Below are 27,145 nucleotides of genomic sequence, written 5' to 3' on the forward strand. Positions count from 1 at the left end.
CAGGAGTGTGTCCTGTCTGTGATCAAGAGCAGCAACTATGATGATTTCTGTAGGTCATGTTCAATATCAGAACCCCTGACCTTTCTACCATCACCTTCCTTACAGGTTTCTCATTTTCTTTGATGATGGGTATGCTTCCTATGTCACACAATCGGAACTGTATCCCATTTGCCGGCCACGTGAGTGTCCCTCCTTTCTTTCTGAGTCCCGTCCATTTCCTCCTCTACCATGTATTTCTCAAGATAATCAGTTGCAGAGCCCTGATGTTTTTGGTGCTTCCATCTCAAAGAGCATACATTTGGTTAACGTCCTTTGAGAGATACAGTTCTGTTTGTTCATCTCTAGTGTTCTGAGTCTTTGTAGTCCAAGAGTGGGACACTAAGAGATCATGACGGACCTTCAGTAGATACTCATATTGTAGCAGGTTTTGATTTCATTTCTAAGTGATTTCTAAGTGTTACTTGCTTCCTAGTCTCACGCCTTGCCTAACATTTATATAAATCCATAGTCTGCCTACTGCTTTCCGTAAAAGCTGTGTTCACTGGGGGCTTCAGGCCGCCCTCTACACTCGTGTCTCTGGCTTGGGAATAGACTATTAACACGCGATTATTTCTAATTACAGAAGAATCAGCTAACACTGCTGTGTTTCCACATAACAAGGCAGTAAATGCATTCGGGGTCCAGAGAAGTAGCCTGATAGAGAATGAGAAGGAAGGTCAAATATTTCTTTTATTAATTTCATGATGCTGCCTGATCTTTTTTTGATTTACCTCTAGACTTATATCAAGTTAGCAAGAATTTCAAATTGAATTTTCTTTTTTTTTCTTTTTAAGTTTTTATTTTGAGAGTGAGTGGGGAAGGGGCAGAGAGAGAGGGAGAGAGAAAATTGCAAGCTGTCCGTGCGGAGTCCAATGCAGGGGATTGAACCCACAAACCATGAGATCGTGACCTGAGCCCAAACCAGGAATCAGATGCTTAACAGGCTGAGCCACCCAGGCGCCCCTCCACTTGAATTTTCCCAAACAAATCATCCATTTTTATGAAATGTGACTCCCCTCTATTTGCCTGTTGCTTACTCAGTATTTACCTGATCTGTGTGTGAGTTTACACATTAGGTTCAGTACTTTCAGGTAGTCTTGGTTTTGCTTCCCTGGAGGTTATGTTTTTTCATTTATTTTTTCTCTCCCTCCCAACTTGAAAACTACCCACCATCTCCTTGCCAACCATTCATTTTTTTTTCTGATCAAGACATGCTCTGGGGCACCTGGCTGGCTCACTGGGTGTAAAGATCACTTGGGAAAAAAACAAAAAGGCCCTGCCCTCCCTCAGCCCTCCTTCTTCCTTGGGACAGTGAAGAAGACGTGGGAGGACATAGAAGACACCTCCTGCCGGGACTTCATAGAGGAGTACATCACAGCCTACCCCAACCGCCCGATGGTGCTGCTCAAGAGTGGCCAGCTGATCAAGACTGAGTGGGAAGGCACGTGGTGGAAGTCCCGGGTCGAGGAGGTGGACGGCAGCCTTGTCAGGATCCTCTTCCTGGTACTGTAGCGCCCCGGAGTCTTAGAGGCAAGGGGTGGGGTGAGTTGGGGGAGCAGAGAGGTGGTGATCAGGATGGTTTCGGAGTCCTCCATCAGTTTCCTCTTTCGTGTCCTCCCGTCTGTTCTCACTGTTTTGGGTCAAATTTTACTCTGTCCTTTTTTATGTTTCTGGGATGGTTATGGAAGATTAATTCCTTGAATTTAATTATGATGCTAGTCTGTGTGTGGGTTTGGTTTTCTCTTTCTACGGAAACTCATGTCCTATGTAAGCACACGGGAGAATGCCCACAGTGTACGTAAGCACACAGAAGGGCGCCTGTCGTGCGCGTGAGCACAGAGTTGTGCACATGAGCACGCAGGAGGGCGCCCGTGGTATACGTGAGCACGCGGGAGGCAGTTCCACTTGCCAAGGGTCATGGTTCTGGTAGCAGTGACACAAAGGAGGCTCGAGGAATTAGGTGTTGATGACCCTTCAAGGCCCGGGTTAGCTGTGAGTCTTCTGTACCTGTCCTCTTTCCCTCTCCTGCTTTCCTTAGAGTCACAGTCCTTTTTGTTCCTAAGGCCTTATGATCCTTGTCACACCTCTTATAGTCAATATAAACACCTGTCTCTCCTGTCATTTCTTAAGTAAGAAGTGTGTGTTTTTCTTCTTCATATTCCTGTAAGGTAAGTTTATCCTGTAAGTTCCCGACTAGATGGGGAACTGGGGACTCATCAGGAGGTTTCCTTCAAGGAGGCACAAGGAGGCATATTCTCCACAGACAGCAGGATAGACTCCAGCCTTCAATCCATTTCCCTCTGTCCCTCACCCCTCCCGGTCCTCTAGGATGACAAGAGATGTGAGTGGATCTACCGGGGCTCTACACGCCTAGAGCCCATGTTCAGCATGAAGACGTCCTCAGCCTCTGCACTAGAGAAGAAGCAAGGGGGACCGCTCAGGACACGTCCAAATATGGGTATGTCCTGAAGGACACCCTGGGGGAGGACAGAAATGCACAAAGCAGCAAAGGAGATTCCGTACGGTGACCAGGAAGATACTGCTGACTTCCTGCAAACAGGCCCTTGCCCTGAGTTGTTTCCAATAGTGCTGGTGGATTTGTGGTGCTGCCTGCACACGCCGTGGCTCCGATTCCATCTGAACGACCCTAAGGGCCTGAAACAACTGGCTTAGCCTAGGGGTAGAGGTGCTGGTAGTCGCCTCTGCCGTCCACATGAGGCTTACCTGCTGTTCATGTTATCCATGATCCGTCCATTTTTTTTTTTTTTAAGCCGAAACTGCTTTTGTTTTTATGTGTTCCTGGTCTCCTTTCTGGTTGGTTCTTTCCGATTACATTAGTTGATCAAAGAACGTATTTTTAAAAGTTTTCACTGAAGTGTAACATAATTACTAACTAAGTCCTCTGGGGCAGGAAGATAAAGTCTATTATTTGAGACAAAGCCAGCCTATGCCAGTATTTTCACTCTTTGATGTAAATCTTGAGAACAGAGGTTCTTAAAACTTACTCAGAATGTTGCTGCTTTTCCACATTATGTAAATTGAGAACACATGTGCATGAATATATGATGCAGCTGTCATCTTCAGGGATTAATATCCTTTTTCCTGTATAGGTGCTGTGAGGAGCAAAGGTCCTGTGGTCCAGTATACCCAGGATCTGACCAGTACTGGGACCCAGTTCAAGCCAGCGGAGCCCCCACAGCCTACAGCCCCTCCTGCTCCCCCCACCCCGCCCGCCCCCCCTGCCCCGCCCGCCCCACCTGCTCCCCCTCTGTCCCCACAAGCAGGTGACAATGAGTGAGTGATATTTTTTCTTACCTGCTAGTTTCTTTCATATTTGCAATTTCTGTCTCCTTTACTATATGATGTCACTCTCCTAGCAGCTTGGAAAGTCAGCTTGCCCAGTCTCGGAAGCAGGTAGCCAAAAAGAGCACATCCTTCCGGCCAGGATCTGTGGGCTCTGGTCATTCCTCCCCTACGTCTCCTGCGATCAGTGAAAATGTTCCTGCTGGGAAACCCGGGAGCAACCAGGCGTATAGGTGAGAAACTCTCAGGCTCTCTGCGGGGAGGTGGCTGTGGGGACTAAGTGGTCACTGTGTGGGGACGTTACGTGGCTCCAAGGGGGCTTAGTTAAGGAAGGTATTGATGGCAAGGAGTTTGAACTCGAAAGGAAAGCTTTAACCTGGAAGTTTCGAAGAAACCATGTAAAATAATTAAATTAGGAACTAAGTGCCCAGAAATAAGGAATCACTAGAAAGTCGTTTGTGAGAACTGGCCACCGAACGTGGTATCATCGTTAGTACAGTAGAAAGGGATCACTGTTGCCTCCTTGAATCACAGGGGGAAAAGACGTGTGTGGGACGCAGAACAGGGGAAAAGGCATTGGCAGAAGACTGGACTCTGCTTCCATAATCCACAGGCCAAAAACATGTTAGGAGAAAAGGTACGCTGTTGAGGTGGAGGTGTTTTCAGTCAGTGAGGAGTCACCAGGGCTTTTCATGGTCCTGGTTTGGTGAATGAAGACGGGAAAACCCGACTCTGCGTGTCACCTGTAGCTTCCGGATCACAGCTACTGGGGAGAAAAGTGGGTCCGCCAGCTTCGGCGTCCTCATGCCGCCGAGAGGTCCCGTCGTTCTCCCACCCGATCTGTCGCCTGTCGTTTGCAGGTCACCGTTAAGCTCTGCCGCCTCTGCCCCAGCGGTGCCGCCAGCGCCGCCAGCGCCCCCCACCTCCCATGGCATGCTTGAGCGGGCCCCAGCCGAGCCCTCTTACCGCGCCCCCATGGAGAAGCTCTTCTACTTACCCCACGTGTGCAGCTATACGTGTCTGTCTCGAGTCAGGCCTATGAGAAGTGCCCAGTACCGGGGCAAGAACCCGCTGCTGGTGCCACTGCTCTATGACTTCCGGCGCATGACAGCCCGCCGCCGAGTCAACCGCAAGATGGGCTTTCATGTTATCTACAAGACACCCTGCGGCCTCTGCCTTCGAACGATGCAGGAGATCGAGCGCTATCTTTTTGAGACTGGCTGTGACTTCCTCTTCCTGGAGATGTTCTGTTTGGATCCGTATGTTCTCGTGGACCGCAAGTTTCAGCCCTATAAACCTTTTTACTACATTTTGGACATCACGTATGGGAAGGAAGATGTTCCCCTCTCCTGCGTCAATGAGATTGACACCACCCCCCCACCCCAGGTGGCCTACAGTAAGGAACGGATCCCGGGCAAGGGCGTTTTCATTAACACAGGCCCAGAGTTTCTGGTCGGCTGTGACTGCAAGGATGGGTGCCGCGACAAGTGAGTCGAGGGAGTGGGTGCTGGCCCTGCCCCCACCTCCATCATCCGTGCCTTTCTCCCCATGCTTCCTTCCCACCGTTTCCCACCTCCCGGAGCTGGAGCTCTTGCCGTGATGGCTGTGAGATGGAGCGGCGGGGGTCGACCTTGGCCCCCACCACGTGACCCTGGGTACCTGTGTCTTGTGTGTGTTTGTCTGATTCGCCCCCTTTTTCCTTTGTGTCCCTCCATCGGGCTTTTAGTCACCACTGGTTTCATTCTGTCTTATTCTCACTCTCCTGTGTCTCCCTGTCTCGTCCTTTTTTGTTTACGTGACTGCCAGAAGAAAAAGAAATTTCACTGCCTTCTCCATCCTTTTGTAGTACTTCCTGCCTCTAAAAAAAAGTCCCATACCTCTAGCCATCATACCCTTCTGTCTCACTCAGGTCCAAGTGTGCCTGTCATCAGCTAACTATCCAGGCCACAGCCTGCACCCCGGGCGGCCAGATCAACCCTAATTCTGGCTACCAGTATAAGAGACTAGAGGAGTGTCTGCCCACAGGGTAAGTTGGGGAAAGCGAAGCATCAGAGACACTGCTAACAATTAGAACCAAAAATAGAGTAACTGACACCAGGTATTTTATCAGTTAAGCTTTATTTGCTGAATTTCCAACACAGGCTTCTTCCTTGGGCTTTCCCTGAAATGAGGACATAAAATGACTGACTAGGATCTAGCCACCACAGTGAGAGATGATCTGAATTTCATAGCTCTGTGACTATCCTAACAGACGCAGTCACTCTGGCTGGTGAGGACTGTTCAGAGACCTGATAGTACAGGACTTTGTATATCACAGTAAAAGTTAGAACCAAATTTATGGTGCACTAGGAAGTTGTTTAAGAATTTTAAGCAGTCAGGGGTGCCTGGGTGGCTCGGTTGGGCATCCGGCTTCGGCTCAGGTCATGATCTCATGGTCTGTGGGTTCAAGCCCCACGTCTGACTCTGTGCTGACAGCTTAGAGCCTGGAGCCTGCTTCAGAATCTGTGTCCTCCTCTCTCTCTGGCCCTCCCCTCTCGTGCTCACTCGCTCGCTCTCTGTCAAGAATAAACATTAAAATATTTTTTAAAAATAAAGAATTTTAAGCAGGCAAATGATACCATCTGCCTTTTTTTTTTTTTAGTGTTTTGTTTTAAAATTTATTTTGAAAATGAGAGAATAGGGGCTGGGCAAGAGAGAGAGTCCCAAGCAGGCTCCATGCCCAGTGCCCAGAGCCCAACGAGGGGCTTGCTCTCACAGCAAGGAGAGCATCACCTGAGGGGGTGTCAGGAGTCGGATGTTTAACCAACTGAGCCACCAGGCACCCTGATTCATCTACCTCTTGGAGGGGACTGTGGCTTCTGTGTAGAGACTGGGTCTTAGGGCAGCAAAAGTACAATTGGGAAGTCCACGTAGGAGAGAACTATGGGAGTACCGGTGAGGGGCTGGTTGTTGGGGCTTGTACTAGAGTGCACATGGCAGCAAGGATGAGGGGGGTGCTTTGGGGGGTGCCTGGGTGGCTCAGTTGGTTAAGCGTCTGACTCTTGATTTCAGTTCAGGTCATGATCTCATGGTTTGTGGGTTCAAGCCCCGCATCAGGCTCTGCTCCGACAATGCAGAGCCTGCTTGGGATCTTGCTCTCCCACTCTCTCCTCCTCCTCTCCCCCCTCAAAATAAATAAACTTTTTCTTTTCTTTTTTTTTTTTTAAAGACGGTAGATTCGGGATGCGTTTGGAGGTAGAGCTACTTGGTAGATTGACTGGACTGGGAGGGAAGCAGCAGAGCCCAGGACAAGTTCTCTAAAGTGGGTGTCGGAGCTTTTTACTAAGGTGGAAGAGGCTCGAGGAGTGGTGCTCTGGGTGAGACCAGTCTTCTGGCCATGTTACGTTTGCTGTCCCTCCTAGGCAGTCTGAGGAGAAATGTCGAGAAGGCAGTGAGGTTTCTGGAGAGAAGCATAAGGGCTGGACATAAAGAATTAGGAATACGGGGCGCCTGGGTGGCTCAGGAGGTTAAGCGTCCAACTTCGGCTCAGGTCATGATCTCACAGTTCGTGAGTTCGAGCCCCGCATCAGGCTCTTTGCTGACAGCTCAGAGCCTGGAGCCTGCTCCAGATTCTGGGTCCCCTCTCTACCCCTTCCCTACTCACCCTCTGTCTCTCTCAAACATTAAAAAAAATAAAGGAATCCTGAGCACAGGGGTGGTATTTAAAGCCTGATGAGTTCACCTAGAGAGAATATTGTTAATAGAAAAGATCAGGGGCCCAGAGAGTAAGCCCTGGGCCCTCCAACTAAAGACTGAGCAGAGGAGGTGAAGCCAGCATGTAAGGGAAAGGGGAAGACAATGGAAGAGTGGAGTAAAACTTGATAAAATGGTTATATGTGATTGTGGAAACTAACAACCCTGGCGTTCAGGATACATAACAAAGAGAACAGAACAGAGAAGAACGACATCGGTGAAACAACTCAGAAATATTCCCGTAATGGAAAATGGGAAAATGCCAGTCACATCCCAGCATGAAGGATGAATGTAGATCCCCACTAAAACACCTGATAATAAAATGCAATCATTGTGTCCATAGAGCACCGAGGACTAAAAAAAAAAATCCCAACAGTTTCTAGAGGAGAGAGAGACCACAAAAATACTCAGAATATCTTCAGCCTTCTCAAGATGACATTGGAGACTAGATGGAAATTAAGGACTCTATTCAGATTTCTTAGGGGAGATTTCTAACGTAGAGTTCTAAACCCCAGGGTGTGGGTTTTAAGTGTCAAAGTAAGCTAAAGGCATTTTTTAGACCCAAAACACCTCAAAATTGTCCCTGATTCCCCTTCTCAGAAAGTTACTGGAATTGTTTGCCAAAATAGGGTGAGAAGTCTAGAGAGAGGAGGGCATGCTGGTCCAGGAAAGAGAGGCTCTATCTCAAGAGGATTGAGGGGGTCCCACGTGGTGGGATGAAGGGGGCTCTGGGCCCATAGCCGGTGTGAGGCTAGGCAGCTCCGGTGGGGAGAGAGGCCCTGGGAACATGGCTTTGAGAGGAAGCCTGGGGTGTCTGACCGCCTTCACAGGGCATCGAGGCTATAGGGAAGCCGGGAGATTAATTTGTGCTAAAGCCAAGGTGAAAATTCAGCAAAGGAAGAGACCATCAACCAGCATTAGCTGCATCACTGTGTCGTTTGTTTTCATCGTAATAAAAAACCTTGAGTCTCGTAACGATGTTTAGATTTGCTAACGCTGGGCAGTAGATGAATGTCCGTTGTATCTTTTTTCATGTTTGAAATGTTTCAGAAAAATATTTTCATGTAACCGCGAGCAGCATGGCGCTTCGCTGCACGAAACTGTAATCGCTTCCCCCTCTACTTTAGATTTCATTCTAACTGTTAATCTTCGGTCACAAGACGCTGTAGTATCTGGCCCCTTCCTATCTCTGTCCCTCCAAAACCGTTCCAGCCACAGTGACAACTCTTCAGTTACTGGATCCACTTTGCCCAGTGCTGGCCCGCCTACCTCAAGGGCCTTTGTACGTGCTGTGCCCTCTGCTTGGCAGTCCATCCACTGTTCTTTGCTTGGTTATCTCCTTTAACCTTGAGCTCTTGGCTTTAATCTCACCTCCTCAAAGAGACCTTTCTTGGTCACTCTAAAACTAGGTCATTTTCACTCCACTCTCTCATTGAGCACCCTGTTTGTGTTCTTTGTAGCATCTGGGGCAACTTTCATTTATGTTTTGACTTGCTTTTGTTCTGTGTTTTCCGTTAGCCTGTAAGCTCCCCAAGGGTGGGGACCTGTCTGGCACACCAGGTGGCCAGCGTACCCAGTGCCTGGCACCTAGGAATCAGGCAGAGTTGGTTAGATGAATGAATGAATGATGCTCAGTATAGCTGCTCGTAGAGTTTCCTATGTTGGTGACTAGACCGGAGTCTGAATCCTGACTCTGTCCATTCGAAGCTGATCTTGTTTCATTAGCTGTAAACAGAGGATATGACCATGAACACCCCCATCCCCACTGAGGTTTTAAGGAACCTAACAAAGTCATCCCCTGTTACAGCGCTAGGGACATGGTGTGGTCAGTTTGTGAAGACTCACTGAGCTGTGGACATGGGCGTAAATAGTTGGGTACTTTCCTCTGTATATATTATGTTTTCTTAGTGTTTTTGTGTTTTTTTTTTTTTTTAAAGGAGCCTCTGCCCAGTGTGGGGCTCAAAATCACGACCCCGGGGTTGAGTTGCATGTTCTACCAACTGAGCTGGCCAGGTGCCCCACGTTTGTGGTTTTTTAAGTTAAAAATTTAACCCTCGTAAAGAGCTGCTTTGAGGGCTAAGAGAATGTGGATAAAGCAGATTGGCATGACGCCAGACACAAAAAAGTACATGTTCAGTGAATAGAGTTTGTTCTTACTGTCTTTGTCCAGAGGGATAGGACTAATGTCATCAACTCAAATAATACTGGTGTCATCTTTCCAAAAGTAGAGGTTTCCCCTAAATCTCCATACCAGAAAAACAAGTAGTAAAATCCCAACCCTGAGCAAAGTAGACGGAGCAGAAAACTTGGTACTTGAAAGATGACCGTTTTCTCAGTGTCCCTGTTGACTAGATCCCTCAAACTGTGACAGTTTATTTTTTAAATAGTTGAACTGTGCAGTTCCTTAAACTTGATAGAATATGAGCTCCCTGAGAGGAAAGATTGTGATTTTCTTTCCATTGTCAGGTTCCCAGTGCGTAGCACAGCTCCTGGTGTTTAGTAAATGTTCACGGACGAAAAGAATGAAAATCAGCTTTACCCGAAGAAACCCATGAACTTTCGTTCCAACTCCTCTTTAGTCTCTGTCAGTATCTATCATATGGGCTCCTGTTTCCCTCACACATCTTTATTCTGTATATCTATTTCTGCACATTGATGTCACTTATCTGCTGATTTTTTTTAATGTTTATTTTTTCAGAGAGAGTGAGCGAGCGTAAGCAGGGAAGGAACAGAGAGAGAGGGAGACACAGAATCTGAAGCAGGCTCCAGGCTCTGAGCCGTCAGCACAGAGCCCAATGCAGGGGTCGAACTCACAGGCTACGGAGACCGTAATCTGAGCCGAAGTCGGACATTTAACTGACGCCCTGCCTGTCTCCTGATTTTATGGCTCTTAACCTGTATTCACGTCAGTTTGCTTAGCTTTTCTACAGCAGGCATTCTGGTATTCACTGTTACTCCTGCCGTAAATGCCTGTATAAATCACTTTTTCCTGTTCTGAATTACGTCCTGGGGCCATACTCCCAAATGACTCAGAGCAGAGACAGTTCAGTAAATTCACTCACTTAGATCCTTACCTAATAAGTGACGCTACCTCAGGAATCGTTAGCACTTCTGTTACAGTTAACAGGACTGAGCGGGTGCTCTAGTGAGCACGTTATGACTGATTTTATTGTAACTTCCTCCCAGAGTTTACGAGTGTAACAAACGCTGCAAATGTGACCCAAACATGTGCACAAACCGGTTGGTGCAGCACGGCCTCCAGGTTCGGCTCCAGCTGTTCAAGACACAGAACAAGGGCTGGGGCATCCGCTGCTTGGATGACATTGCCAAAGGCTCCTTTGTCTGCATCTATGCAGGTTGGTGACAGAGTGAAAGAGTGGCCTCTGGGGTGGGACGCAGTGAGGAGTTGAATCAGAGAGATTTTGAATGAAAATTAAATGCTTCACCTGCGAACTTGGGAGTAAGAGGAGGCCAGGACTTTCTTCTGTGAAGAACACGACAAGTGATGTGCCTGTCCGGGTGGCCCAGGGAGGGACAGAGTGCCTCAGAAGGACCAGGGACCCGAAAGTAGAGGTGAGGGTTTTTCAGACAATGGATGTGGGAGCGAGTCCAGTAGACCCCACATCACCGTACCCCACCCAGAGGCTGTTGGCATAGCCACGGACGCCTGTTTGGTAACCTGGGTAAAGAGGAAGAATGGGATGGCAGAGGGGGCAAGACTTAAAACCAGAGTGAAGCTCCCCCTCCTCTTGTCAGGACTCCGTGGAGGAGGGGATGGTCAGGGTCAAGGGCAAGCCCCTGGTGGAGGTGTGCTGACTGCATGTTGTTGGAAGGACCCCTGGACTTTCTCCAGGACCCTCCTAACCCTGAAAGGCCTTCAATTCTCTTCCTTCCCAGGCAAGATCCTGACGGATGACTTTGCAGACAAGGAGGGCCTGGAGATGGGTGATGAGTACTTTGCCAACCTGGACCATATCGAGAGCGTGGAGAATTTCAAGGAAGGATATGAGAGTGATGCCCCCTGTTCCTCCGACAGCAGCGGGGTGGACTTGAAGGACCAGGAAGATGGCAACAGCGGCACAGAGGACCCTGAAGAGTCCAATGATGACAGCTCTGATGACAACTTTTGTAAAGACGAGGACTTCAGCACCAGCTCCGTGTGGCGCAGCTATGCCACCCGGCGGCAGACCCGGGGCCAGAAGGAGAATGGACTGTCCGAAACAGCTTCCAAGGACTCCCGCCCCCCAGACCTAGGGCCCCCCCACGTCCCTGTCCCTCCAGCGATCCCCGTAGGTGGCTGCAATCCGCCTTCCTCGGAAGAGACCCCCAAGAATAAGGTGGCCTCGTGGTTGAGCTGCAATAGTGTCAGTGAAGGTGGCTTTGCTGACTCTGATAGCCGTTCATCCTTCAAGACTAGCGAAGGTGGGGAAGGCCGGGCTGGGGGCGGCAGAGGAGAGGCTGAGAAGGCCTCCACCTCAGGGCTGGGCTTCAAGGAGGAGGGAGACCTCAAGCAGGCCAAGAAAGAGGTAAGTGGCGGCAGAAGACTAAGAGCGGGAGCTTTTGTAGGACTTGCTGTGGCACACAACTTCTTCCCATGCTGGTTCTCACTGGATGGCTATTCCTGTGGCAGACCTGACTGTGTTCCTTCCACCCAATACATGCCTCATGCTTAGAGAACCTAAGTTTTTTTTTTTTTTAATGTTTGTTTTTGAGAGAAAGCATGAATCAGGTAGGGACAGAGAGATGGGGAAACAGAATCCGAAGCAGGCTTCAGGCTCTAAGCTGTCAGTACAGAGCCTGATATGGGGCTCATCCCACAGACCAGACCATGAGATCATGACCTGAGGCGAAGTCGGACGCCCAACCGACTGAGCCACCCAGATGCCTCAGAACCAAATTGTTTTTAAACCAGATTGTTTTCTCTTCTGGGGGGAGAAAGTATCTGGTTCATTCCAAAGAAAAGGATTGATGAGTATTTAAGTGTTATGTCAAGTTATCTACAACGTTGCTATTTTTTGTTAGAGTTAAAAACCAAGAGTTGCTTCTAGATGTCGTTTTAATGATATTGAAACTTAACATATTACGGGTGGTGAACTGTGTCCCCTGTTCTTGTAAGATCTGCCCACGTCGTTTGCCTCGAATACCTTACACCCTGTCATTGGGAAGGGTTAGAGACCCGCCTCTGGGGGGGTGTCCTGATGAGAACACAATTGTTAACTGTCAGGTTGCAGAGGAATCTCTTTAGATAACGTACTTCTCACTGGCTCATGTCTTTGGAGGTCATTTGAGATGACGTCTAATTGTTGGACTTGTTACTCAGCACCATGAAACCCTTTAACCCTTCATTTGCTCTTTTCCAGGACCCCGATGACCGAAACAAGATGTCCGTGTAAGTGCTTCTCTTTCTGACCTGTTTCCAGATCTGTCTTCTGTCGTGCCCATAAAAGAAGCCTAAGAAACAGACAGTAACCTGATCCCCTCTCACTCCTTGCCCTCCCTTTAGAGTTACCGAAAGCTCTCGAAACTATGGTTACAATCCTTCTCCCATGAAACTGGAAGGACTTCGCCGCCCTCCCAGTAAGACTAGTATGCATCAGAGCCGGCGACTCCTGGCCTCTGCCCAGTCCAACACTGATGTAAGTGACCTCCTGCCTCAAGCTGTCCCTCACCCAGTCTTGTGTTTGACTGTGTCTGAGAAGTAGTCCCCTCACCTCCTCAGGTCCTTGATGATAATTCCCAGTATATCCCTTCCCGTTTCTTCAGCTGTGACTTCCTGCCTCATTTTCCTTTGCCCAGCGTTCTGATCTTTCTCTTGCTGTAGTCTTAGCCTCTTCCTGCCTAACCACAGGAAGAGAAGAACTTGAAAGGGTCCTCTCCATTCACTCTTTCTTCTCACCCTTCTGTTCTCCAGGACGTCTTAACGCTGTCCAGCAGCACAGAAAGCGAGGGCGAGAGTGGGACCAGCCGGAAGCCCACCACCGGCCAGACCTCAGCCACGGCGGTAGACAGCGATGACATCCAGACCATCTCCTCTGGCTCTGAGGGAGAGGACTTTGAGGACAAGAAGAACATGTCTGGTAGTCTAGAAGAACGTTGTGGGTGCTAGGAAGGAACCGTCGGAAAGTTGAGATAGAGCCTTGTTTAAGCAAGTGGGAGAAAAAATTCAGATCTGAAGGGTTGACGCATGTCTGGGACCATTTTGACTCCCAGCTCAACTGTTCGACACATTCCCTTCCTCCCTCCTTTCCTCTTCCCTGCTCTTTCCTCTCAGCTCCTTTCCCCAGCAGATGGACTCCTGCTTGAAAACCCTGCCAGTGAGGACCTTTGCCCCAAGGTCACGGCTAATCAGTATTCCTGCAGTGCAGTGGGTGGGCTGCAGATGGGGAGAATGGAGTGAAGTGGGATGGGGCCTGATCACGCTCTCCTTCCTGTCCAGGCCCCACAAAGCGCCAGGTGGCAGTAAAATCAACCCGGGGCTTTGCTCTTAAGTCAACCCATGGGATTGCCATTAAATCAACCAACATGGCCTCCGTGGAGAAGGGGGAGAGCGCGCCTGTCCGCAAGAACACCCGCCAGTTCTACGATGGGGAGGAGTCGTGCTACATCATCGATGCCAAGCTCGAAGGCAACCTGGGCCGCTACCTCAACGTGAGCCCCTCTCTCTCACCGCTAGATGCTGCATTATCCCACTGCCCCCAGCTTTTTTGTTCCTTTAACACAACTACATAAACCCACCTTTCCTTGTTAGCAATATGTGATCTCAAGGACCTTAAAGAGGTAGCTCTCTTTCAGAACTCCGCTGTGATAGGGAGGGTCCAGCGGCACGTTCTTTCCAACTCCTGCTCGCCCCACGAAGCCGGGTCACCTGGGTTTCGGCGCTTCTTACACATTCTGTCCTTAACCCACAGCACAGCTGCAGCCCCAACCTGTTCGTCCAGAACGTCTTCGTGGACACTCACGATCTTCGCTTCCCCTGGGTGGCCTTCTTTGCCAGCAAGTAAGAGGGGGTTGCAGGGGGGTGGGGATGTAGGAGCCCCAGGCACCCCTCCATCAGGACCCCAGCGCCACATGCACCTGGTGGGCCACTGCCTCCCCTGAGCCCATCCCTTCCTTCCTGCCCAGGAGAATCCGCGCTGGGACGGAGCTCACGTGGGACTACAACTACGAAGTGGGCAGCGTGGAAGGCAAGGAGCTGCTGTGCTGCTGTGGGGCCATCGAATGCAGGGGACGACTGCTTTAGAGGACGGCCGCCCTCTCAGTGCCCGAACCCTCCGTGAGGCCTGAGCCCTCCGCAAGCCGGCCTTTCCTCAGAATGGGTCTTCCTGAGGACTGGCCGGCTCCTCCCCCAGCTGCCAGCCGGTAGAAATGGGGGCTCTGGATCCTGAGGTCCCTTCCAATGTGGTGCTAGCAGGCAAGGTCCCTCCTCCGCCTCCTGAGTGATCAGGGGTGGGGAGAGGTCACCACCCCGACCAGGCCTGACATCCCTTGGTCCCCCGGTTACTCCTCCCTCCCAAGCCTGTGTTTGTTCAAGTGTTCATGCTTCTGGCCGACTTCATTCCCAGGATGAGGGCTGTGCATTTACTATCCTCGATCTGTATTGTTTCTTGAATGTCTTTTAACAAGATGTTAAAACTAAGATTGTGATTTGATTTTCCTTCCTCAGTCCCCAGGCTTCTGGTTCTGGGTCTTTCTGTAACAGAGCAATTTCCCCTGCCCCCACCCTTCCCAAGGGGCAGCTGTTGTTAATCTTACCTTCTCTTCCTTTGCTTTTTCTTATTTGCCACATGAAATTGAAAAATGAAAACATTACATAACCATGAGGAAGACTACCTTAGTTTATTTAGTTGATCCCCCTTCTCAGTACCTGCTAGTCTCAGATACTTGTTGCCATGTTTTAATCTTTAATATATTTTAATTTAAAAAAAAAAAAAACATTAACAGTACATTTTGGTCTGAAGTGGTCCCTCTGCTCAAATGCTGGGTGCTAGCTGTAATTCTGGCTTTTAAAACCAAACCACCGAATGTTTAATAAATAAAAATTAGGACTAGTTGCCATTCCATTCTGAACCAGCTAGCCTAGGGGAGGAGGCCAGAGAAAGGAGGCAGTAGGCCTTGGACCTGTGACTAGAGAGCTGGCAAAGTGGCACAGGGACGGTCGGGGCGGTCCCGGCGCAGCTCCGCCTTTTTGGCAGAGGTAGGGCGAGGGTCATGTGTACCCTCCTACACTCCATTCATGTGTGTCTCCGGAGGGAAAGAAGTTACAGCTCAGCTTTGGTTTCTGGCCCAAGTTAGGGAGCCTAGAAAGGTGAGCCTTGGTCCATCTTTGGCAGAATGAGGCCCATGGGTGGGACAGTAAGGCACGACCCTGGCTCTGGAGGTCAGGGAGTCCGAGGCAAACAGCTAGGGCCAAATTCTGAAGAGTAAGGAATGTGAGTTGTAACGCCCACCCGCAGAGCTGAGGAAGGGCCTGGAAAGCAATAGGAGAACTGGGGAAAAGGAAAGGAAAAGAAGTCCATCCCCCTTGAACAGGGCATACCAGCCTCCCCTCTACCTGGGGACAGGCTGGTTAGAATTTGGTTTAAAGGCAACTGGGTGACAAAGAAGCAGGTGTTGGGACACAGATGAACTTTCTCCTTGCTTTCTGCTTCCCGCCCCCGCACCCCCCAGGGCTTAAAGTGGCCCTGTAGGGGGGGCAGGCTAGTTCCTTGGCTTCAATGCATTAATCTGAGGGGTAGCGGGGACAATGGTTCAGTCCTTTTCAGTCCTTCTTACGATGGCTGTTGCTGAGGACAGGGTGGCCGTTGGCTAGGGGCCGGCTCTTGGCTCCTCCCCCTGCTACTGCCTCCTCCCCCTCTGAGCTCTCGGTTTCCTCAGGGTCACTGCGTTCATCTTCTACCAGCTGTGGGGAGGGGGGAGAAGGGTTACACGCCGCCCTCAGACCCCCCCCCCCAAGAAATGTCTCCCTCAGCAGGCTTGTCCTGCTGGCCCTGGGGCCCCACTGTAGTTTCTTAGCAGGTTGCTGGGAAGGGGCTTGGGCAGTTTGTAGAGTTGAAGGCAGTGGGGCCCACAGAGCATTCACCTTTCCAGTTATGAACTTGTGGGCCATGCGCAGGATGAGGTAGGCCCAGAAGATGTGTAGCAGCTGCAGCACCCCCATCATGGAATTGAAGAAGTAGTAGCCGAAGAAGGCGGGGTAGAGCTCCAAGGGGTACACCACGGTGCAGTGCAGAATCCTACCACGGGGGCGGGTCTTGTAAACACACTAGGGGGGGGGGTGCGGCACAAGTGAGATTGGGGTGTGGTCTGGCTGCCTACTCACCAGAAGGGCAGGATGACCAGCCGGGTGATGATGAAGACAACGGCGAAGACGATGAAGATGTTGTTGCAGGTGTTTTTCCATCCCGCATAGTTAAACATCTTGGCCGACTGCACAGATAGCCCCCATCCGTCATCACAGGCTCCTGACTCCCCCGTGTACATTCATGTGTGCGCCGGCTCTGTGCCCCACCCCCCACATCCTTGGTCCCAGGAATTTCACCACCACCCCCTCCCCCACCACCCTCGTGCAAAAGGGAGAGGGACGGGAGAACCTGCACCAGAGGCTCGGGGTTTGAAGTCGTGCCCAGGAAGCCTGACCTCCAGCAGGTAGTCGGAAGAGTCGTGCAGGGCCATGATCAGGGTCCCTGCTCGGATGTAATTGGCAAACCAGGAGAAGCTGATGAGGATGATGGTAGCCACGTGGTGGATGACCTGCTCCTTGAAATCCTGCAGAGAAGATGCAGGCTCCAGGGGACTCCTTCCTGTTGCTCAGCCCCCACTCTTCCCACTTCCCCTTCCACTGTGTTCCCCGTAACCCACAGCTCCAGCCAAATACCCAGAAATCAAAGTGGGAGGTGGGGGAGTCTTCATCCCAAGGCTTTATTTTGGCTCCTTAGGCTTTCCTGACCCACCTTTCTCTTGACGTCAGAGGCAATGCTGAAGAGCAGGGACCAGTAGAAAGAAAGTTCAATCATGTAGTACCAGTACTGGGAAGGGACGGTGCTCTGGGGAAGGAGAGAGAGAGAAAGGTGAGGGACCCCAGAACCTCACCTGTCCAAACCCAGCCCCTCCAGCCCAAGGTGGTTGAGCACCATGACTCCAGGGCCTTCCACCACGCGTTCCAGAGAGCGTCGCTCCACAAGGGCGTGCGTGTCCTAGACCTGTCCTGCCTTGATTCTCTCAATCACCCCACACAAGGAACCAAGACCTCGTTTCCTACCTGTATGGGATATCCCTCCCAAACCTTCTTCAGGTCATAGAACCACGGTTTCTGCAGAGAGACAGGGAGAAGTGAAGAGAGGAGGCACCCAAATTCTGTGGCCTCCTCCCCCTTTGCTAGGGAACCTCCTCTCACCCCCCAGGACTCCCCACTCACGTCCACAATGACGGCCATGCCAGCAACGAAAGCAATCAGGTAGAAGGTGAATCTCCAGCTGGAAAAGGAAGCAGAAAGGACTAGAAGAGTGGCATATCCTTCCAACCACCCCCGGGTGCCCCAGATGTCCTCTCGGTGTCATGAACTCGCCTGCCTCCTCACCTGGGTACAGCCTCTCCCTGCATTCAGCCACGGCCCACCCGTCCCCGCAAGGCCTACATCAGACATTTCCTCTGCCTCCCAGCTTCTCCTGCCGCTGCCTCTCCTACCTGGCTTCTCGGAACTTCTTGAGGAGACTGGGCCGGTCCTGGTTGCGGCGGCGCCGGAACCAGCGCTCTACCTGGCGGCCGGAGAGCCCACTCTTCCGTGACAGGAGCTCCACCTCAGCCTGGTGTCACAAGGAAGCCCGGTTACCACTAGGCTCTGGAACTCGATGCGTGTCTCCCCCTCCCCCCCCATCCGGGCCCTCCCAGCAAGAACCTAGGCCGGCACCCCTGCCCCCTCCCCCAACTCTCCTCATCACACTCAGGAAATGCCGGACTGGGGTCCCCAGCTCCAACCTGTTTAGGCTGCTTGCCGCCAGTCAGGTAGAAATGCTCCAAGGTGGGGTTGGGGGGTGCCCGCAGCCGGGTTTTCTCCTTGATGTTCAGGAGGGCGGCCAGTGGTGTAGCCACATAACTGAGGAAGGGATAGGAGTGAGAAGTGGCTGGCTCCCTTGAAGCACCTCAGTCTCCTGGTAGCCCCTAAGCTGGGAGGGGAAAGGACTACAAGCTCAGGCCACTCGATCCCGGGCCTCAGTTTCCCAGCAACCCTCTCTCTGGCCTCTGTGGGCTGCCCAGCGCTGACAAAGCCGCCTGTGTTCACTAGTGACCAGGCAGGGTGGAGAGGGAGAACAAATAGCCACTGAAGGAGAGGGCCTGGGGTGCTGAACCCTCAGGAGGACAATGCCGCCTTCAGCGGGGGGCGCAGGGATCCAGGCGTCCAGAAGAGCAGGGTCCGGGGCCAATTCAGCAGCAAGAGAGAAACTCAAAGTGCAAGAGAGTTCCCCATGTGTGGCAGCCAGGGAAGGCACAGGGCTAGGGTGGTATGCTCACAGCTCAAAGAAGTAGCGCACAATGAGGAAGAGCAAGGCCAGGGGTAGTGTGATGTAGAGGTCTGAGGCTTTGGCGTAGACACGTCCATCTCGGTCTTCTAGGTCGGCCCAGGTTAAGTTCACGGGCAGCCACAGCCGTTCCCACCAGAAGTAGTCATACAAGGTCTGGAGCATCCTGAGTGAGAAGGGGGAAGGCAGAGGGCATCACAGGGGGTAGCTATGGGGGAAGAGAGAGACGAAGGGTTCCATGGTGTAACAGAGGGGAAGGGGACAGAGAGTCAAGTCCCGGATTCTGGTCCTGGCCACAAGGCCTCGGACAAATCCGTTTCTTCTCCAGTTCTCACATTTACCGCTCGTAGCAACTGAAGGTGATGCCGACCACCCCCAGGAGTCCCATTTCCCTAGAACTAAGAACCCTGGGGCTTTCCTGTCACGTTGCTACCCCAGTGTGGACGACAGGCAAGATCTGGCCCTAGAGGCTGTAACCAACAATCTGAGTAAAGGAGGCACCCTCTCCCCCCACACACACACCCCATTCAGCTACCCGCTCCGTTCCTCAAGCCAACCCTCAGCTAGAAGCTTCCTTTGCCAAGGAAGCCTGAAAACGGACGGCAGAGCTGAGGCAAACCCCACCTCCTCCTCTCCTACAACCCATCTAGGCAACAGGTCCCTGGGGAAAATTCAGAGGCCAGAGTAAAGCAAAATAATGTCCCTAAAGGATGCTGAGGCCAAGGACAATCAGCAGACATCCAACATTACACACGAGATTAACACCCCATGCTAAGACATCCAATCCCTGCAAACCAGGCTGAAGAACTCTAACTGAAGCCTCTTTTCAGAAACAAAGTGAAGGCGAGGCTGCAAAGAACCAGGGACTGGAGGACAGAGTATGGAGATGGCAGACCAAGACATCTGGTAGAATGAGACTCACCTAGAAAATAAAACACTAGGGGCACCTGGGTGGCTTAGTCGGTTAAGCGTCCGACTTTCGCTTAGGTCATGATCTTGCGGTTCGTGGGTTCGAGCCCCGCATCGGGCTCTGTGCTGACTGCCAGCTCAGAGCCTGGAGCCTGTTTCAGTCTGTNTGAATTGGTAAGATATTTCAAATTTGTATAATTCAAATTTATAAAAAACAAACTCTCCACCCATGTCCTGCTACAAGATTTCTTCTTTTCATAGAAGCACTTTGTCTTTATAGAGCACTTTGTCTTATAAAGGAATTTAAGCGGGGCACCTAGGTGGCTTAGTCGGTTAAGCGTCCGACTTTCGCTTAGGTCATGATCTCGCGGTTAGTGGGTTTGAGCCCTGCATCGGGCTCTATTTTGACTGCCAGTTCAGAGCCTGGAGCCTGTTTCAGTCTGTGACTCCCTCTCTCTCTGACCCTCCCCTGCTCACGCTGTCTCTCTCTCTCTCTCTCCTAGAAATAAATAAAACATTAAAAAAAAATAGAAAATAAAACACTAACCGCACTGGAAAAGGAAGGACCACCAGGGCGGTGGTGACCAACCCACGTGGATGCCAGAACGAGGGGGATACAGACCTCCTGTGAGCTACCCTACAAGCCACCGTCTGCGGCTCCCAAGCGGGATGGCAGAGACAAGGCGGTCGCAAAACGTCAGTGGTGCCGGGACCAGCACGATGCCTGGCGGTCCTGGGACTCGGCACTGAATGCCAACAGGATGACAAGGGCCGTGGTTTGCAGGCTCCCGGCCCTCATCCTCCCAGGAGGGAAGAGATGGTGGTACTGAGGCTGGTCTTGGAATGAAGAGCTGACACACAAGGAAGGTGGTCTCCTCCCACCCGGGGAGGGAGGAGAGTGGGGAGATTGTTCTCCACGGCGAATCGAGACCAGTTGGTGCTGCTGGCCCGAAGGCTGATCAGATCGAGCTGAGCTGGGCTGGTCCTCCCGCCGCCGCTCTTCCAGCAGCTCCGCCCACACCCACCACAGAAGCACTTGCGAAATCCCTCAGCCTGTCACGGGTCATTATTCCAGCTCAAGGACTTTACCCTCTTGTCCCCACTCCTGGTCACTGCTCTCGGATGAAATCAGAGGTCAGCACTGACAATAAGGGAGCTTCAGCTCCATCTTCTCCCAATAACACGCTCACACACACATACACACACATACACACACACTCTCTCTCTCTTTCTCTCTCTCTCTCTCTCTCTCTCTCTCTCTCTCTCTCCAGGCTCCTGAGGGCCTTGCCCCTTCCCCCTCTACCTTAGCCAGAATAAATATTTAATCAGTTAAAAGAGATGGAAGCCTTCTGAACTGAACAAAATTAAACATAATTATCCACAGTGGAAGTTTCCCTACACGGCCAGGCGTACAACACACTTTTTTCCCTGGAGAAAAGAGAAAATTCAGTGCTGGCACACCTCCGGCTCCTCCTTTCCACCTTCTTAGCTTAGCTAGGTTGGAGGCGGGGAAATACACCTGATGTGTCCCCCTGTCTCTTGGAGCCAACTTGGCCTTCACTGAGATCTGAAGCCAAAGGTAGAGACAGGCCTGGATGTGGGGCCCCATCCCTACACGGGTCCGTGAAAACCGGCAGGAAGTTTCTCTTGTCAGGAACACTTTGAGGATTACAGATTCAGAAGGCAGGCTGGGGTCCCAGAGGGTAGGGGTGGGACCCCTCTCCCGGACTCCTGGGGCCCAGGAGCGTCTTCCACCAGCCTATCCCTACACAGAAGGTGAGAAGGTAGGAAGTTGGCAGAAGCGGCAGAGGGGGTCAAGGGCCATCACCAGGACAGCACAACTACACCAACCCCAGGCGTCTTTCACACCGGGGTTTCGGGCTCTCTGTGACCACAGCCCTCCCTTGCCCGGTACTTCCATTAGCAGAGGAATGCTACCCCCTCCTGCCCCCCCTTCCCCACCCGGGTCCTAGCCCAGCAGGGAGAAGCACCAGATTCATCAGGGTCAGGACTTCAGACTCAACATGGGGGGCAGGGGTGAACCCCAGGAGCTCCCAGCGTCCTGCCTACACATCCCCACAGAACCAACAAGTCTGCTCCCAGAGGCAGCCCTGTGGCTTCCTGGCAGAGGCACCTCAAGTCAAGCGAGGGAGCCTCTAAACAAAAGGCTGGTCCGAGAAGGCGGGAGGGATGTACTTCGGCACAGAGAGAGGGGCAACCCTGCCTTTCTGGCCACTTGGCCCTCGGGGTAAATACTTGATTTTCTGGTGGAGAAATCACACCTACAGATATTTTTCCACTCACAGAATTTACTCCTGACACACATGAAGCGACAATAGGGTGTGTGTGTGTCTCTCTCTCACGCACGCACACACCTGCCTCAGAGACACAGATGCCACTTTCTGAGGCACAGGCTGGAGAGGAGCCAGCAGAGCAGGGATTTCATGGGCATTGGATTACCAGGAACTTGAACAGGGCTCTGCCCAGCCCCCACCCTCTACCCCAACTCTGACTGACCCCTCCCAGACACTCAGAGATGGATGGAAAGGGGCCGAGGGTCCCCACGGGGGCTTGTGAACCCAGAAGGCTTAGAGGGCAGAAGTTTGAGTGGGTGGGGAAGGGATGTCCCAGACTGGCGCTCGGAGCTTGGAGAAGTAATTGAGGAAAAAAGGATCAGCGGGGGAGGAGAGAGCGACAAACACAGGGACTACAAAAAAGTGGGAGGGCCCCGACAGTCTTGTTGAAAAATTTCTTTTCAGGCAGCAACAGCCTGTCAGGAACTAGGATGAAGCCAGCGGGAGGTGTGTCGCTGCTCCAGGCCGGCAGTGTAGGCCCCCAAATTTAGCTTGTCTGAGCTGCCCCGCTAGAGGCCCCAGCACACCCAAATACTGCATGTGACTACAGCCTCCAGGGACAGGGAGAGGCCAGCAGGTTGAAGAGGCGGGGGAGGGGGAGAGCACTGTAAAGAATCGGTGGCCTGTGGCCAGTGACAGGGGAGAGAGGAGGCCCTCCCAGGGGGAAAGCTGTCCAAAGGCCACAGTGAAGGGTGTAGACTGGGGGGTACCCAGGGGGACCAGGAACTCTCTTCAGAACAGAGAGTCTATGCAGGTCACTTTATGATCAGGGCCAGGCCCGGAGACACAAAGCTGCAGACAAGTCCTTATCTCTAGGAGCCCCATCGCAAGTGCAGCGGGCCACCCACACTTAGACGCGGTGACCCGGACTTTGGTATGGGGCAGCGACCCTTCCAGCACCGATGTGGGAGTGAGTGTCTGCTGAAGGCCTTACCAGATTCACTTCTCTGAGATGAGGGGACTCACTCAAAACTCCCCCCCCTCCCCACTACTGAGTCTAGCAACTCAAGTGAGGAAGCCCAGGGTTTAAGGCCAGGGGCCGCGCTCGGGGAGCCGGAGAAACCCCCAAGCTCGGGCCAAAAATTAGTGCCACACACCTGCAATTAACCTACTTGCCAGAGAGCCTACGGGCCGGTAATTAACAAGCTGTGGCCCAGAAAACCAGTTTCACCAGCAGCCTCCCCCCTTCTCACCCCTGCCGCGCGCGCGCACACACACACACAGACAGACACACACACACACACACACACACACACACACACACACACCCCATAACGGTATAGGAGCCTTAGCCTTGGGGGACCGGGGCAGCCGCCCGAGAGCCACTCCTTCCTGTTTCCCGTTAAGCACATGGACGCTGGGGCCTCCCTCCCGGAGCGGGGACTGTGGGGCGGCCCCGGGGACAAGCAGAGAGACCCTGCTCTCCCTCCCACCCCGGCCGCGGCACCAGGAGCCACGCCGCGGGCCCACCGCCAGGCTGGGGGCTCTCGCGCAGACGGTCCCCGGGCTCGTTCCCCCACCTACCACCGGGCGCCCTCCGCGGGCGGCCCCCGGACCCCTACCTGTTGCCAGGAGGGCCTGCTTCTCCGGGCCCGGGGCGGCGCGCCCCACGCCGCCCAGGCTCCCGCCGGCCTGCCCTCCGGCTGCGCCGCGCCCGCCCTACCCCGGGCCCGCCGCCATGAGCGCGCCGGGCCCGCGCCCCCGGACCCCGCCGCCCCCGCCCGGGCCGCGCCGCCCCCGCCGTCCCCGCCGCCTCCGCGGCCCGGGCCCTCTCCGCGGGGCGGCGACCGAGCGGCCCCCACTTCGCCCAACTTTTCCGCGGCCGCTCCCCGCCCCACCCCTGAGCGCAGCTCCTGCTGCTCCCGGGCCGGGGTCCCCCCCGCCCTGACTCACTCGGCGGCAGCGGCGTCGCGGAGCTGGCCGGGCCGGGAGCCGCTGCTCCGTGTCTCCGGGCGTCCGAGCTCCGCGCGCCCCCCCCTCTCCGGACTGGCTCGGCTCGCTCCTCTCCTCCCTCTTCCGCCCGCCCGCCCGCTCCCTCCCTCCTTCCTCCTCCTCCCGCCGAGCCCAGCACAGCCGCGTCCGAGCCCAGCCCCGGAGAGCAAGGCCGCGGGCGGCCCTGGAACCGGGAGACTGGGCGTGGGCCTGCGGCCCGGCGACGGCAGGGGAGGGGAGTGCACCCAGCCCGGCTCCCCGCCGCCGCGCCCTCCTCGGGCCTCGGCCCCGCGACCCCTGCAGTCGCCGCGACCCCTGCAGTCGCCGCACCCCAGAGAAGCCCCCAAGGAGGGGGGGCAGAGTGCGGGCCCGGCGGCCGCCCAGGCTGTCCCCTCGGAGGCGGACCGCGGGGTGCCCGGGAATCCGTGCGCCCGCCCCACCTGCCCGCCCCGACTGCGGTCGGCGACCTCAGCCCCCTGCGGCGCCCAGCTCCCCCCGGCCCGACTGGTTGCCACACTTCCCACCTCCAGCCGCACTCGGCAGCAGAGGGAAGAGGGCGCCCCGGCCCCGGGCGTGCGAAGCCGGGGCGAGCCCCCCCCCTCACTCCAGTGCGGTGCGCCAGGGCAGAGCGCCCCTCGGGACGACGTAGCCAGCGGGTCCTGGTGGTTCCTCGCAGAGCCTGCGGCCCCCACGAAGCCCCCCGCTCCACCCCCGCCAAGAAACTCACGTTTCCGCCCAAGTGCTGTGACACCTGCCCCCGGTGGACCCATACCCACTATAGTAGACACTCTGAAAGGGCCAAGCTCCAACTTGGGTTTTGTAGAATGTGTTTGACTTTGCAATCTACACCATGTTTCTCTCTTCTAATTCATATTTTATTTTATTTTTATTTTATTTTTCTAATTCATATTTTAGAAATGTCGTTCCCAGTCCGGTGGAATTGATGTTTCAGGAAGATGCCACGTGTTTATCCTGGAAAACTGACCTTGACTCCTATCAGGACAGAGTGGCTAGGATCTGTTGAAAGATTTGTTTAAAGAGAGAGCTAGAGTTTGCTCCACATGTAGACATAACTTTCTTTTGCTTTGTTTGTTTTTGTTTTTGTTATTTGCCTTGATGAAATGTTGGTCCTTGTATACTATCACAGTTAGAACCTCTGAAAGTAACTTCCTTCATGATTTATCTAGTCAAGTTCAGGTGTTTTGACAGCTGACCTCTCACTTATTCCAGTTCAGAGCCTGGCCAGCACCTGAGGCTCTCCAGAGAGGTGGAGAAGCAGAAGCTGACAGATTTCCAAGCTATTCTTCTTCATTTGCTCTTGGCAGGTGGACCCTCAGCCCACTCCTACCATTGGAGAAATGAGAATTATGGGCCCTACCCCTGGCTACCTCTCACCAAACCAGCCCCCAGGGGACTCTTCTGCAGATTTTTATGCCCACACCTGCCTGATTTTCCAGATCCCAGCAAGCCCTCCAGCCCTGTCTCCCTATGCCCCAGGCTGAATTCCTCCCTGATTAGTGCTGCTTACCTCTTTTTACCTCTCTGTAACCCCCTCCCTGTACCTTCCAATCCAGAATCCCCTCCTTTCTTGAGATTTCCCCCAGATTCCTCTGTGCTACACACCTACACGCCTTTATCCAGCTGGGCTCCCTGTGTCTCCTTTGGGTGCCTCTCTAACTCCTCACACCTTGTACTGTTTGGTTCCCTTTCTTTAGCTTCTGAACCTTATTCTCAAGCAGTTTTCCTAGATGCCAGGCTTCTCCAAAGGTGACCACAAGACTTTATTTTATTTTTCTTATTTATTTTAGAGAGAGAGTGTGCGTGAGTGGGGTAGAGGGGCAGAGGAAGAGAGAGAATCCTAAGCAGGCTCCATGCTCAGCACAGAGCCCTATGTGGGGCTCCTAGGATCATGACCCTAGTGGGGACATCAAGAGTCCCACACCCAACCGAGCCACCAAGGTGACCCCCCACCCACCCAGGCACAAGACTGTTTAAATGATTCCTCAGAGGACTGAAGACCGTTTAACCTTTTTAAGATAACAGTGGGCAGGGGGAAGTTTGGGGGCAGAAGTTGGAGAGTCAAGGCCTGAGAAATAAAGATAAGAGGGTGTACCCCTCCCCCAGGAGACAAAAGAGAAGGTGGATGGAGAAGGGGAAGTGGCTTTGGGCAGCATTAGAATGATGTTACTCATCTGGCCACACACACACTCCCGCCTGGACTGGACCGGGAGATTTGGATCACCACCTTTCTGACCCATCCCCCAATTCCCCCAGGGCAGACATGGCCACACCCATAGTGCCCCAAGCTGCCTTCCTTGCTGTGACTCACTTCCTCTATATGGGCTGCTGAGGTGTCCTGAGGCAGAGGACACCACCGGGCCTTGAGCCTGGGATTGAAGCATCTGGGCAGGCTTCTAGGACAGGAAGAGACAGGGACCCTTGTTGAAGAAACTGGGCCTGACCCAAATCAGACTGGTTTGTGCAACATGGAAGCCTAATAGGCTTTGGGTAAAGGAGTAGAGCTTGGCTACTGTGTAAGCAGAGGGATTCAGGTGCCAGGAGTTGTGGGGAGAAAAAGTTTCATAACAAGAAGAAAAATAACTGGGAAGAACTTCTATGCGTTCTGAAATTACGCAATGCAAAGATTTTGCCGAAAAGCAATATGGAGTTGGAGTTGGACCAGTATTCACAAGTCAACAGCTGAGTCTCTATATATTACTGCTTACCCCCTGTATATTCCACTAAGAGGGACCCCAGATCAGCCATGCCCTCATCTAAGTGATGACGAAAACACACAAGAGGGTGGTAGACTAGTCATCTCCAACAACCCCTCCATCCCTGAAGTTCTAAAATTTTAGAGCATCGGGGTGAAAGGTGATTCATAACTCTAAAAACAACCTCAATCTGACCCTGGAGTTGAACAAAACCAAACGCCAGGACCAAAGGAGTGTGATTCCTTTGCTCCAAGTTTCAGCGGAGCTGTTGTAAATGGATTCACAGCTCCCTCCTCAAACTTCTGGGCCACCGGGACTACTCTTCTGCCTTGTGGCCCGGCTTCTGCCTGCAATCTTCAAATGCAGCGCTCAGCCTTGCTCAGCTACCAGGAATCTCTTGCAGACTTTTGGACTGGGGAAACAGGAGCCCCCTCTCTCCCTTCATTTTCCTCTAAGTCTACTTGGAATGTGGGCCCAGAAGAGACTCTGAAGGGTAGAGATAGGTGGACCGCGGGGGACCAGGGCTGCGAAGCCACTGTATGGCGGCAACCCAGACTAGGAAGTCTCCTGCAAGTGTCTTGAGGTCTCAGTCGGGGCGAGGGAGGGGGGGGGGTTCCTTGAGTATTGTCTACTGGAGGCTCTTCCA

The 27,145-nt window shown here is 52.9% G+C and overlaps 2 protein-coding genes across 5 annotated transcripts in view; one reads left to right on the forward strand and one right to left on the reverse strand.

Annotated features, from left to right (window-relative positions):
- SETDB1 (SET domain bifurcated histone lysine methyltransferase 1) overlaps nucleotides 1-14,710 on the forward strand; it is a 33,981-nt gene extending 19,271 nt beyond the window's left edge. For 2 of the 3 annotated variants that reach the window (XM_039246349.1, XM_039246348.1), the window contains exons 8-22: nucleotides 106-179; nucleotides 1,352-1,542; nucleotides 2,368-2,497; nucleotides 3,150-3,333; nucleotides 3,417-3,575; nucleotides 4,203-4,829; nucleotides 5,252-5,368; nucleotides 10,261-10,430; nucleotides 10,972-11,600; nucleotides 12,435-12,463; nucleotides 12,578-12,710; nucleotides 12,986-13,151; nucleotides 13,511-13,722; nucleotides 13,983-14,071; nucleotides 14,197-14,710. In XM_039246349.1, the coding sequence (XP_039102280.1) occupies nucleotides 106-179; nucleotides 1,352-1,542; nucleotides 2,368-2,497; nucleotides 3,150-3,333; nucleotides 3,417-3,575; nucleotides 4,203-4,829; nucleotides 5,252-5,368; nucleotides 10,261-10,430; nucleotides 10,972-11,600; nucleotides 12,435-12,463; nucleotides 12,578-12,710; nucleotides 12,986-13,151; nucleotides 13,511-13,722; nucleotides 13,983-14,071; nucleotides 14,197-14,314 (3,028 nt within the window). In that variant the 3' untranslated portion in view covers nucleotides 14,315-14,710. The remainder of the gene's footprint in view (nucleotides 1-105; nucleotides 180-1,351; nucleotides 1,543-2,367; nucleotides 2,498-3,149; nucleotides 3,334-3,416; nucleotides 3,576-4,202; nucleotides 4,830-5,251; nucleotides 5,369-10,260; nucleotides 10,431-10,971; nucleotides 11,601-12,434; nucleotides 12,464-12,577; nucleotides 12,711-12,985; nucleotides 13,152-13,510; nucleotides 13,723-13,982; nucleotides 14,072-14,196) is intronic. The other variant, XM_039246350.1, reaches the window with a different exon arrangement.
- Nucleotides 14,711-15,832: 1,122 nt separating this feature from the next.
- CERS2 (ceramide synthase 2) lies at nucleotides 15,833-24,414 on the reverse strand. Of its 2 annotated transcripts, none has more exons than XM_039246352.1 (11): nucleotides 24,310-24,414; nucleotides 18,583-18,756; nucleotides 18,049-18,166; nucleotides 17,758-17,876; nucleotides 17,489-17,546; nucleotides 17,333-17,383; nucleotides 17,025-17,117; nucleotides 16,711-16,839; nucleotides 16,394-16,500; nucleotides 16,154-16,307; nucleotides 15,833-15,973 (listed from the first exon to the last, which is right to left on the reverse strand). In XM_039246352.1, exons 2-11 carry the CDS (start codon nucleotides 18,753-18,755, stop codon nucleotides 15,833-15,835), a joined length of 1,143 nt encoding a protein of 380 aa, XP_039102283.1. In that variant the 5' UTR covers nucleotide 18,756; nucleotides 24,310-24,414. The 2 variants fall into 2 exon arrangements, with proteins under 2 accessions (XP_039102283.1, XP_039102282.1); XM_039246351.1 differs by lacking the exon at nucleotides 24,310-24,414 and adding an exon at nucleotides 23,747-23,847.
- Nucleotides 24,415-27,145: the final 2,731 nt, after the last annotated feature.

The sequence above is a fragment of the Hyaena hyaena genome, unplaced genomic scaffold (genome assembly GCF_003009895.1).
Source record: "Hyaena hyaena isolate Hyena2069 unplaced genomic scaffold, ASM300989v1 scaffold_284, whole genome shotgun sequence".
NCBI classification, from domain to species: Eukaryota; Metazoa; Chordata; class Mammalia; order Carnivora; family Hyaenidae; genus Hyaena; species Hyaena hyaena.

Bases quoted from the DNA above. Each gene is read 5' to 3' on its own strand.
- CERS2 (XM_039246352.1), bottom strand. From the start codon at position 18,755: ATGCTCCAGACCTTGTATGACTACTTCTGGTGGGAACGGCTGTGGCTG. The intron at 17,877-18,048 runs GTTGGAGCTGGG...TTGTGACACCAG, and splicing joins GCGGCAAGCAGCCTAAACAG to GCTGAGGTGGAGCTCCTGTC. The intron at 17,384-17,488 runs GTGAGTGGGGAG...GTCTCTCTGCAG, and splicing joins GCATGGCCGTCATTGTGGAC to AAACCGTGGTTCTATGACCT.